The sequence below is a fragment of the Neovison vison genome, chromosome X (genome assembly GCF_020171115.1).
Source record: "Neovison vison isolate M4711 chromosome X, ASM_NN_V1, whole genome shotgun sequence".
In the NCBI taxonomy this organism is placed as follows: Eukaryota; Metazoa; Chordata; class Mammalia; order Carnivora; family Mustelidae; genus Neogale; species Neogale vison.
Window position 1 is genome coordinate 68,160,363 of NC_058105.1, and position 12,888 is coordinate 68,173,250.

Below are 12,888 nucleotides of genomic sequence, written 5' to 3' on the forward strand. Positions count from 1 at the left end.
ATTGTTCCTAAAATCTTTGCCCATTTTCAACATGGCATGCATGTAGCAACATGGAAGCCTTGTTGAGGCCTCCACTTGGCTTCAGTCACTAACTGTGTTCTCATTTTGTAAAGTGACTACTTTTCTACTTCAGAGCCCCCTAAAAGTCTAATCCTGAATAGTCCACCCAATTCCAAACCCCCTATAGATCCTTTTTCAATTTCTGCACTTACAGAGAGTATAGACCTTGGCAGAAATTTTATCTGAAATGAGATTTCAGTTTTGAAGCCAAACTTCCTGCTGTTAACTAGGTTAAAACTATTTTACCCTATAGGCAACACACATACGAAATCTAGATTTTTAGATCTGTTTATTTTGTTCCAAACCTTTTTGAGGATTTAAATGTCCCAGATCTCAAGCTCCCAAATTTTGTTCGTTCTCCTAGATTTAACTGTGGTGCATTAAAGGCTGCATCCTACCCTAAATATTAATACTGAGCTGCTTTCACCAACCAACATTCTCTCCAAAAGCACACAAGCTTACACATGTACATGCATATATGTGGAAGAAATAAACTGACACCCCACTATGTTATGTGACAACTGATAGAGCAGATTTGGGACCTGTGAATGTCTTTCCTTCATTTGGAGAGAAATGGTTGGCAGCCTAATTTGTAAGAGCCTTCTTCACCTTGAACAACAAAGGAGCCCCTGCAGAACTGCCCTCCAATGACTTGGTGTCAGGGAGAGGTAAGAAGAATGGGCACATGGGCTTTGTTGCTCCAACATTTTCAATGATCTCTCCTTGGAATTATAAGGCTCCTGGGGTTCAGCTTCTCCTGCACCACTGCTATTTGAGCCAGGAGGATAGTAATTAGGCCCCTTCCTACCCACAGGGCTAAGAGCCAGTGGGTTTTCCTTTGGGAAGTTGATAAAAGCTGGACTAGGCCCAATAAAGGGGGTGCAGGACTTTGGCCTTAAATGAAGCCATCATAGGCCAACCATGCCCCAGCTGCCTGTTTGTAACGGAAAATGTCATGGTTAGGGACCACTGTCTTCTTTGGATCCCCTAACAGGCAACCTCATCCTTCTGGCTTTGGATGGGCCATGCTTATGGTGGCAAGTAACTGTTAGCTCCAGGTAACAGCTGATGATGCCTGGCAAGAAAGTGATGAAAGATTAGGGTAATAGCACAACAGTCAAAGGCCCAGATTATGGAGAAAGAAACACAAGGAGGGCAAGTAAGGAGAGAGGCTGAGCTCCTAAGGAGGTGAGTTGTGCTAGCTTGGACATAGTCTAGCTGGGAATGCTCTTCAGCAAGAGTGTTGCTCAGAATCTGAGCATAGGGAAGCATCTGGCACCTATTTCAGAAGTATTAGGATGGTCCAGAGCCTACCTTTCCTGGTACCTTTAATGCCCACTAAACAGAGTGGCTCAGGATGCCCAGTTTGGCAGCCATATTGGGGTAAAGTTAAGATGGTTTCCTCTTCTTAAAAGAAATTGTTAAATGCTACCTGTAGTTGCTGCCTCTGCCTTTTGGGGATCCAGGTTGGGAATGGGATTTTCCCTAAAACAGCCCCTTTCCCACCCTGGCCCAGGTGGAAATATTAACCTATCATGACTAAAGAGAGATGGAGGAGTTGGTCCTTTGCCAGGTCAAAAACTATTGCCCCTCCCCCAACCACACCCTCCCCATCATCAGTCCTCCTCTGCCTGCTGAGATGAAAAGAATTTCTTCACATTTTGACAGGTGAATATACAGATGGGGAGCTGGAAGTGTCTGCAGGTTAATACATTGGCCTGGGAAATCTGTAAAAAGCAGTAAGTGGAACTTTACGGTGTTTAAGGTCCCTTCCCTATGTGATATTTGACTCTTCCAGTTTGTAATTATAGCAGCTTGAGCCAAAAATTGAGATGTGGCTCAGCCTGAGATGAGTGGAATTGATAATCAATTTAGGGGTGGGCTAGGCCAAGATGAGGCTAATTGGCCCAAGCTCTAGGTCCATTCTGTCTTTAAGCACCCATGCATCTATGACAATCATAAAAAGAAGTAGAGGTGGGAGAGAAAAGAGAGGAAGCAGTTAAGGGAAAAAATGGAGAAGGGAAGAAGGAAGCTGACTGTTAACCAACTATATGGTGGGGAGACTTATTTGTACACTTGTAAAGTGATGTCACCCACAGTTCTTGAAAAGCCACAGCCCTCAGAGACTCTGAGACTAAGCAAGTCTCCTTGTCTGGTTTTACCTTTCTGCTCTTTCTCTGCCCCCTTACCAATGGCTTCCAAGGACAGATGGCAAGGAACTCCTGAGGATACAGAGGCTTGGGTCTTCCCACTAGGCTCCTAGGGACACAGTAGCACCTTTGGAAGTTGCTTTTAGTGGGTGACTAGCAAGCTGGAACCAGGAGGTACCATCTCCAGGTATCAGAAAGTATAGAAAGTATATGGAGATGTTCCAAAGGCCAGGGGGATACCACACTTTCCTAGATCCTGAGAGAAGGACCCTGGAAGGTTTAAAGGCATTCACAGGGAGAATTTGGTTAATGAGTTTAACAGGAGCTTTGGCTCCAAGGGGCTGGTCAGGTGGCTGAACTGCTGTGTGTGCATGTTTGAGAACAAGTGTGCTGATGGCAAAAATGTAAATGCTGAGCAGGGTGGGGAAGGGAAAAGGTTGTGGAGGAGTACACAATGGCAAGGAAAATGCATTAGATTGGTTCCTCAGGGATAGGGGAACCTGGCAGCAGCTCCCCATTGGGGTCTGCATCAGGGACCAACATCTTATCCTTGCTGGAATCCCTTTGCTCTTTCTTGAACATTCTTTGATGCATCAGAGGTACGAAGAAGAGGATTATGGCCCCAATGATGGGGGGCACACCAGCAAAGTAGAAGGCCACATGGTAGTCCCCGAAACAGTTGCGGAGGAGGCCTGAAATAGTCAAGAAAGACATGTCAAGTTCAGCTTTACCCTCCTGCCCAAAGGTGCTTTCTATTTCAGGGGCCGAAACAATGCCTATCCAGAGAACCTTGGCCTGCACTACCTTGACCCTAATCTCCCCTCAATTTAAACATTCCTAATGAAAATGAATGAATGAATGAATGAATGAATAAGTAAATAAATAAATAAAACCTCTGTTACAAAGTCAGGTGCCTCCTCCCTGAGGTAATGGGGCTGCAGGCCCTTGAGGTTAATGCTTATTATGAAAGGGACTAATGAAGTTTCTCTTAAAGTTCTCCATTTTTTACTCCCATGAAGTATGGCTTAACTTCTAGTCACTCTTAGGTATGGAGTTAGGAGGGAATCTAGTTTAAAAGAGTTCCATAGTGTATATGGACCACATCTTCCTTATCCATTCATCTGTTGAAGGGCATCTTGGTTCTTTCCATGTAAAAGAGTTCCACAAAAAATGGCCAAGCCTTATCTTGATCCATAGTAGAGTGTTCTTGTGGAACAGTTCAGCTAAGTTCCTATTTTTTTTCTCTGAAATGCCCTTCCTCTGAAGTTCCCGTTTACCCTGAGAAGGCCATATATATATATGTATATATATATATATATATATATACATATATATATATGCATTCTTCATCCCAGTTACCGATATTGTTGGCCCTTCTGGGTTCCTATAAGTTGCCAATACTATGAATACAGTTGTCATGTTATGCAGGGACTCCCCTGCTTGCCTTCAGAAGCTAATGTGGGGTACCTCATAGGAAACATGAGCCCAGAAATACTACTGAGGCAAGGCAAGTAAACCCTTGAACTGCTTAGACAGTAAGCAGAATAGAAAGAGATATGGATTCTGGGATCCATCTCTGGGATCAGAGGCTGGGCAGAGGCTCCCTTCTCCCAGTGAGCAGTGTGGCTGTTGCACAAGGGCCTGGGTGAAAGCTTTTGTCACTGTCAAACAGCATGACATGCCCTTACAATGCCTTATGCAGAATTGGTGTTCAAGGGATATTTGTTGAGTTAGCCCAATTGGCCAGCCTAGAGATGCTAGTCCCTGAATCAGAATTTGCAATAAATCCTAAAGAAAAGAAATGGAGTTCTCTTTTCATTGTTTTTTTTTCCTTGTTTCCTATGTTCCCGGGGGTATGAACAATGCCCTTCTTGGAGAGTGGAGAAGGAAACTGGGAGTACTGAAAGACTGCAAGCCAACACTTCGTCTGCTGCCTGCTGGAAGTAAACCTCACTGGCTCAGTCCTGGGATTTGTCTTTACCCGAATCTCTTCTACGGGCTCAGTTCAGAAGCCAATAGAGAAGGAGGGGCGTGTTTCTAAACCTAAATAAAGCCAGGGTCCACTTTCTCTTCTCTTCCTGCCCAACTACTTGCAAATAATTATTTTCCTATAAAGAGAGGGAAAGAGAAGATACTGGACCAATAGAATAATCAAGAAGGCCAAACTAATTTCTCTCTCTACCATCTTGGAATCAGCCAGGCTGTCTAAAATAAAACCTCACTGAAATAATTAGAGAGCCATGAAAAGCCCATTCCCAAAAAATGAATCCATGCACATATACTGTACTTGGCCTCTTCCACCAATAGTGGTAAGGGGTTTCATGCACTCTAACAAGGCTGCGTAAATAAAGAATAAGAGTAAAAGGGACTTCAAGCAGAGGTGCTCAGGATTGCTAGGGCCTAGGGAACACAGGACTCCCCCCCACACATGCCCTCCCTGTAATATCAGCCTCACCTGCAATGGGGGGCCCAGCAATCATCGGCAGGGCCATCATGCCAAGGAGGTAGCCAATTGCCTGTGAGGCCTGCATTGGGCCCACCAGCTCAAATGCGATGGGGGCCATGATGGTGATGAAGAAGCCATCACACAGGCCCAGGAAGAGGCAAACAACGACGAGGCCCCCGAAGCCCCGGCACAGGGGAATCATCATGGACATCAGGCCCAGGAGCAGGAAGGAGATGACCTAGAGGAGCAAGGGCCTTAGGTCATGTTGTGCTTATCAGTCAAGACCACATAACAAATCATATCCCCTTTCTTAGGGTTTCATTTCTACCATCTATAAATTGGGACGGGGGCTTTCAACAGAGACAGCATTAGGTTAAATATTTACTTAGGCCCCTTCTAAGTCCTGCACTGAAAGATTCAAGGTTTTTAAGAGAGCTCCTGTTTAACTGTGAGTCCATCAATACTTTTTTAAAAAGTTAGGGGACATGGCCCCTGTCCTTAAGAAGTTATCTTTTCACTGGACTCTAAGCTATTTTCACTGGACTCTAAGCTAAAGGAGATTGCTATTGTTCTGATCTTGCATTTGGCTGCCCCAGGCTTTAGGGTCTGGAATCAGACCATGCTGGTGTTCTCAGATCCAAGTAAGATATGGGAAGAGGAAGGGAAGGAAGTAAGGATAACTTGAATGATGATTAGATAGGGGCATGAATGGAAGTCACAGCTTCCTCAAATGAGAAAGGACCCAGTGCCCATTAATGTGGGTGGCTGCTTTTAGAAAACACCTTGTCATGAGGGAAACCACCAGGAGATTCACCCAGGTTCCTTATGATTTAGATATGGGACACAGCACCATCTCAGATAGCATGGCTGTGTGGTCCTCTGGACTTTGCCGGGCACCATGCAAAGGGCAACAAAGGGAACTTTAAGGAGAACCAAGACACTAAGAGGGGTTTTAGGGAGCCTGAAGCCAGCTCAGGGGCATTGACTAGCCACTGGGCTTTCTTTGAACTGAACAAATTGACTCCAAAACAAAGAAACCGCCTTTCCAGAGGCTAGTTTTTCCCACTCAACAGAGAGAAAAGCAACTGGAAACAGCTGGTCTTTTGATTAAGGGCCTCTGCAACCTGTATCAGTGAGCCAGACTGAAGACCTGGGCTATAAGCAGAGAAATAAACTGCCTTCTTCCCACCCACTCCAGCACAGCCAGGTCATCCCAGGCTCAGGACTAAGACCTAATCTGTTTATCAAGTCCTTGACAGGACCCAGGATTTTCTAATCCTTTACACAAACAGGCAAACTTACCCAGTAAGGATAAATCACCACATCGCCACATGGATGGGATAGGAGGGTTAAGGCTGTTTCAAGCCCTGAAGATTTTCTGTGCTGTACTGGCAGTGGGTTTGCTAGGTCGATCAGTTAGTTTTTAGAGAGGACAAGAAATGTCCTGGTTGTGCCATTTGAGGAAATCTCTTTGTTGGAAGATTTTTGAACTTTGTCTAGGCTGTTTTGGGATACCTAGGTGGAATCTAGGAATAAGGACCCTGATATCCCAGCTTCAACTCTAGGAGATTCACGCATAACTCGAAGATAAAATCAGACCCACCTATCAACCAAGCCATAATGGTATGGCAGTTAGAAGTTAATACCATTATACAATACAAAGGACCCCATAAACTGATTTTGGTCATCTCAAATTACTACCTATTATATCTAGCTGCCAGTTAATATCCTCCATGAGGCCTTGCCAAGTTTAGAAATTAAAGTTCCTCTTTTAACTGAGAATTAGACCTCAAAAATTGGCCAGAAGTGAGGTTGTCCTGCAGGATGTCATTTCTTTCTAACAGTCTGTCCAGGGGCTTGACACCAGATACGTGTCTGTCTTTGCCCACAGTGGGAACCATAGGGTCTAGTGGACATCTCTACAGAATCTGAAGTTGTCTACACTCCTTTCTTTCCCCAGGTCTATACTCCTGCCTCTGACCCAGGAAGAAAGTGAGGCAAATTCCTGTGATGGAGTATCTTGAGTAGCTCAAGAAAAACAAGTTTATCCATGTCTTGCGCTCTCTGCCTGAGACATTTGCTAGCAAGATGAGTTTGGACAAGTCGCTTACCCTTTCTAGGCCTCAGTTCCTCAATTTGTAAAATGAGGGAGTTGGACTACAATTGGTAAAGATATATTTTAGCTATAACATTCTAAGATTATTTCATATTACTCTAAGTGGTAAAACTGGGTCAAGTAAGACTGGAAAAGGGGAGAGAAAGTGTTGGGTGGGTAGGGGAAGTGGTCAGCAGAAGCACTGGGCCCTAAGTCTAGTTCTGCTTCTGACTATTTAATGCCTCTACCTCCCTTGGAACTCCCTCTGCACAATAGAAAGCAAAAGCTGCTCGGGCCCTATTTCTCTCCTAGGGACTGTGGTGAGAAATGAGCTATATGGCTAGGCAGGTTTTCCTCAAGATTAAGTCCCGGCCAATTGCTAGCTTACCCTGATTTTCAGCACTGTTAACATCTTGGAGCAGCTGATAATGACAGGCAAGACCAACACGGCTGGCATATGGAAGAGGCTGAAAAAGCCACACATTCTCCTATGCAAAAAGCTACTCAGATAAGGCACTTGCTGATATTTGCCCAGGAATTCAGAATTTCATAACTGGTTTACCTCAATCAGTCTTTTTTTTAAAAGATTTTATTTATTCATTTGACAGAGAGAGATCACAAGTAGGCAGAGAGGCAGGCAGAGAGAGAGAGGAGGAAGCAGGCTCCCCGCTGAGCAGAGAGCCCGATGCGGGACTCGATCCCAGGACCCTGAGATCATGACCTGAGCCGAAGGCAGCGGCTCAACCCACTGAGCCACCCAGGTGCCCCCTCAATCAGTCTTTTGAGTTGACTCTGGTCAAATCACTTATCTCTGGGACATAAGCTCTGCCATCCATCACTTAGAGTAAAGTGGAATATGAGAAAAGTGCTACATATGAATTCAACTTTGCCATGACTATCTGTATGAGTCTTTTCCTCATTTTCTGTATAATGAGAAGTTGGACTAGATGAACCATAGGGAACCCTTTTGCAAATTTAACACAGAGTTAAACACAACCAAAAACTTTAATCATATTCTTGTCTGAGACATCTGAGAGTATTTAGGAAAACACTTGGGGCTATCAGAAGACAGAGAAATCCCTAGTATGTCAGTGCCCCTATCAGGGCCTCTTGGAAGTGCTTTTAGGGATTTAGAGAAGAGTCAGAACTCAACCAACTTTTTAATGGATTATTTGTGACCACATGTTTTGAGGGGCTGCTATTTCCCTTCCCAGTGTTCTACATTCATGTACCTTCTGGTAAACCCAGCTGCAGGAGTGAAAAGCATGAACAAGGTCAGAAAGGCAATACTGCTGCCAGGTAGACAAAGACAGACCAGAGCATAGTTCACACAGAAAGTGGCCTTTCTAGCATCCAGGTGGCTACTGCCCACAATATGAGGCATTTTGATCCTCACCTGTGAAGTGAGATAGGAAAAGCAAGAACTATTCTTATTGCACAAATGAGGAAAGTGAGGCCCATAGAGGGGAAGTAAGGTTGTATTTTCTGGCATTTTTTTTGGTGTCCATCAGGAAGCTAGAATTTGAGAGCCAATGCCTGGTACAAGTAGCTATGGAAGTATATAAGAAGTGAATGACTTGACCTGGAAACACTTGGACACAGAATACTACAGATGCCCAAGGCCTTCCAAGTGAGTATGGGGGAGCAAGGAGATAAGTCCTCAATGCGGGCAACACCTAACTCCTGGCCTCAGCTTCCCTATTTTGGATGAAAGAGCCATTATTAATAAATGCTTTCTTTGAAACTGTTCTTAGAGGTTCCATTTACACACTGATGTCACTGGATCCTCAGTCCATCTTGATGAAGGAGGAAAAACAAGGATGACTGTCTTCAGTTGAAAGCAAGGGAAACTGAGGCTCAGAGAATTTGAGTGACTTTCTCATGTTGAAGAACAAGCTCATGTCAAAGCCGGGGCCCAGGGCACAGTAATGACTCAACCTACCAGTCTATCCCAAAAGCTGGGGGTTACCTAGCATCTGTGGTAGGCTATTCCTCCCCATACTACTAGGGTGAGGGAAGGGTGGTCACACTCACCTGCAAGTAGATCTTCTTAAGTCCAGGAATGGAGTCACTGACACGGCCTGACACAAGACGCCCAAGGCCTGAGGTAGCCCCAATACACACCAAGAGCACCCAGGTCTGCTTGATTTCCAAGAACTCCTCCTCGACATACTTCATCTGAGAAGCAGAGCACCAGGACCCCCAGGAACAGGAGGAAGAAAAGGAGTTGACCAGTTAACTGTTTACATTTCCAAAACCCTCTATGGCTTACTTTCCTGAACCATGGCAAGAGCTCCTTCCCCTACAACCCCCTCCTTTTTAGCCATAGCTCCAGAATGAGCTTTCTGGCTGCTTCTAATTGCTTAAAAGGCTTCATATGTCTTGGATCTTCGGATTCTCATCTTCTGAGCAATAGCTGAGGGGAGTGGGTATCTCTAAGCCTTTTACAAATCCTGGCAGGACAGACTACATACAGCCTTAACAACTAAGAAAATTCAAGGGCTCCCCACAAACCTCCCCATTCCCTGACCCAGAACTGATAGCCTGAGGCAACAGCAGGTCATCAGGGGAGAAGATCCACCAACTCACATAATGCTTCCAGAAGTGTGTTTTAAGAAACATGAGGTCTATGGAAGATAATTACTGGAACTACAACTGACAGTTCTGTGGCAGTAGAATTTGGGTGGAGAATGGTTAAACAAAGCTAAATGAATTTCTTTTACTGCTGGATTTTTTGGTACCTTTAAAAGATTGCAACAATATGAAGCTAGAAAGATTGATTATATGTTGTTTCCTGAACAAATCATTTGACCACAAAGACCAGCATTCCATAGAACACACTCTTAGGAAACTGAATCCTTGGGTCATCTAGGCCAGTCTTCCGTCCCAATGATGCTTATCTTCTCCTGAAAATCTATCTAGATTTATCAGCTGGGAGAAGCCCTATTGATAAAGCATGGGCTTTCTCCTAAGGGACTCTACCCTTTTTCCGTTGAGGTCTTCCCTCAGTCTGTTCTTTCCCGTTCTGGATCTCTTCAAACACTGTTTGGTCTCTTTTGCCAAATGTCCCAGCTCTGCCCTTTCATAGTCTTCCATCCCTACCTTCTGGACCTCAGGAAGGCTAAAGGCAGCTTCTTGGAGGCAAGGTGGGTCCACCCTAGTATTCCTTACCAGGTGTACATAGGGAACGAAGTAACCAAGGGCAGCAGCAGCAATTCCAAAGGCCCAGATGCGGTAAGTACGTTGGCGGAATACTCGCATGTTGAAATACTTTCTAAGCTGAGACAGAATGCGTTGGCACAGGGTGCGGACACCTCTCTTGTTTGGGGTGTCCTGGGAACTGGGTAGGAGTGGCCGGTAGGTGAGCGAAAGCAGTGTAAGAATAAACATGAAGGTACTCAGCACCTGGAAGGTTTGGGCGAGCTTGATCTTAGCCCCCAGTGTTTTGATGAGAAGAGGAAATGATATGGAGAAGATGCTACTCCCAGCAGACACCACACCATTGGCCAGACCCAGACGGCGTTGGAAGTAGTGGCCCAGGATGACGAGAGATGGCTGAAAGGCGAAGGAACAGCCACAACCAAAGAGAATCCCATAGGTGAAATAACGCAGGCTTAGTGAGCTGTGGGAGAAACACCAAGAGCTATTCTCAGCATCCTGACCAGCAATCCATCTGCCCTCTCCCATCACCCTCCTGAGACCTGCATAACCCCACCATCAACCCACAACCCCACTTACCACTGACCCTCAGAACAGACAAAGAACAGGACTTTCTTATCCCTATTTTGCAGAGGAGGGAACAGAGACTCAGAGAAGTAATCTACCCAATGTAGCATAGCTGGGGATCAACAAAGCTTGCACTTGACTCTAGTTCTGCATGACACTAGTTTGAGTCATAGTACCCCATCAAAGAGAATTGTTCAAAAGAATGCCAGAACCAACCTATGCAATGTCTAGAGAAGAGGCTACAAGGAGTACGTCAGGGTCTTAGAAAAGTTTCACCCAACTGCTCACCTAGACACCATGGGTAGGCTGGTAGCCAAAGCTTTATCTCAAGTAATAACAAAGGTCTGCAAGGAGCAAAGATCTTTGAAGGTCAAGATCCTCCATGGAACTCTACTATCTTTCTCTATGCTCAGGGCCATTCATATTTCAGAAAATGGCTGGTAGTTTCCCAAGAAACCTCATCCCCAGCCCTATCCAAGTTCTGGATACCCTTTTCCTCCAGATCTTAGATGATCTCCCTGGGGATCTGAAGTAAGGATTCCCTTTAACTTCCCAGAACCTAGTTCCTGTTGCTGGACATGTTATGGCTTAGCCTCCCAGAGTAGCCTGGCTGCTTGATGGGAAGTGGAGCCTCAAAGAAATTGTGGGTCTGGCAAAGTAAGACAGGTTCTGGCTTAAAACTCTTAAGTTCTTCTGTGGCCATAAGCCTCTGTAACAGGAGGCAAAGTGTCAAAAGAGAAAAGGCCATGGGAAGGTCAGCTTGGCCAGCCAACTGCCCTTCGAAAATATTGGCACAACCTAGTGAAGAATTTTGTTTTCTTTTTGAAGCTTCCATGTATTTTGCAATAGTTCTTATCTGACCACTTAATTAACTAATACACTCCATGGTCAGGCAGTTGCTCTCCATAGATGGACCCAGTCGTCATACAGAAAAGGATTAGGCCTCTGCTATAGAGATGATGTGGTGTTAGCACTCATAATTCTAAGACAACTATATCACCTTTTCTTTATTTTTATTTAAGTGTTTATTTAAATTCCAGTTAGTTAACATACAGTGTAATATTAGTTACAGGTGTACAATACAGTGATTCAACATTGCCATACAATACCTGGTGCTCATCCCAGCAAGCATACTCCTTAATCCCCATCACTCATTTAACCAATCCCCTAACCCACTTCTCTGGTAATGATCAGTTTATTCTCCATAGTTAAGAGTCTGTTTTATGATTTGCCTCTCTCTCCCCCTGCCATATTTATCCGTTTTGTTTCTTAAATTTGACATATGACTGAACTCATATAGTATTTTTCTTTCTCTGACTGACTTTCTCTGACTTTCTCTCACTTAGCATAATACTTTCTAGCTCAGTCAGTATTGTTACAAATGGCAAGCTTGCTTTTCATCTGCTTACAGTCACTGGATATGAGCAAAAGCTTTAGTTTTAAAAGGGTTGCCTCCACTTAGATCACATAGTTAAGCCACTGCTCCTCTTCTGTCAGATTTTTTGGGATTGGCCTGGTCTGGGGACCTTGTCTAGGGAGAGGAGTTAGGAAGGTCTAAGGGAGACCTTTAAGGAGAGGTCTAGTGGGGGCAAAGCATGAGATTTAATTCAGGGTGCTGTGTGGTAGATTATTTCTGGTGGGGCCTCAAGACAGGAAGCCCCTGCATATGCTTGCCATGGTTTCCCAGCCCTGCCTACATTCTGTTCCATCTCATGCCATCTAAAGGAACTCAGACCCCTGATTCAGAAAACAAACAGGATGACTTATAGCTCTAGCCACAAGCAGAACCATTTTTTCACTGGACATGAAGCCATCCAGAAAGTTTCTTGGCTTTAAAGTTGTTCTTACAGAAAAGGCAAAAGGGGTAGGGAAGGGTTTAGGGGCTGGAGAACAGAACACCTACTCCATTGTGCCTAAAGAAGAATGCCAGAAAAAAATACATCTGAGCTCCTTCCCCTTCTGTAACTGAGCTGATGTGTACTGGAAGAGAAATGGGATCCGTATGTTGCTAATTTGTTTATACTTTGCTCTGCTCAGCATTAAAAAACAGGGCTCTGCTGTGTAGTGCTGAGACTGGATCCACTTTTGAGGCCTAGCTCCTTCCCTCAAGGGACCAGTCACCAGCTTGCTTAGAGCAAATGAGGCCAACCAACAAAGGGATCCTGAAAGGGTTCAGGGAGAGGGGTTGCTGCCATAGGAAGGTTGAGCACATTCCAAGCAGGGCGTGGTTTTCCCCTCCACTGTCCCAGTTGGATGGGACCAAGCCAATAAATCATTGTAGGCCATATCCAAGCTCTGCTGGAGGGTAGGCTGGGTAGCCAGAAATACTCAAGTCATAAAGAAAGCTGGCCCAATTGTGGCAGAACCCAGTTATCACAGGGCCCAATTGTGGCAGAACCCAGTTATCATTC

The 12,888-nt window shown here is 44.9% G+C and overlaps 1 protein-coding gene across 1 annotated transcript in view; it reads right to left on the reverse strand.

Annotated features, from left to right (window-relative positions):
• Positions 1–332: 332 nt before the first annotated feature.
• The window catches only part of SLC16A2 (solute carrier family 16 member 2), a 135,818-nt gene continuing 123,262 nt past the window's right edge, over positions 333–12,888 (reverse strand). The window contains exons 3-6 of the mRNA XM_044235034.1: positions 9,923–10,373; positions 8,786–8,929; positions 4,666–4,894; positions 333–2,902 (exon numbers count right to left, since the gene is read on the reverse strand). Of these exons, the coding sequence (XP_044090969.1) occupies positions 2,682–2,902; positions 4,666–4,894; positions 8,786–8,929; positions 9,923–10,373 (1,045 nt within the window). The 3' untranslated portion in view covers positions 333–2,681. The remainder of the gene's footprint in view (positions 2,903–4,665; positions 4,895–8,785; positions 8,930–9,922; positions 10,374–12,888) is intronic.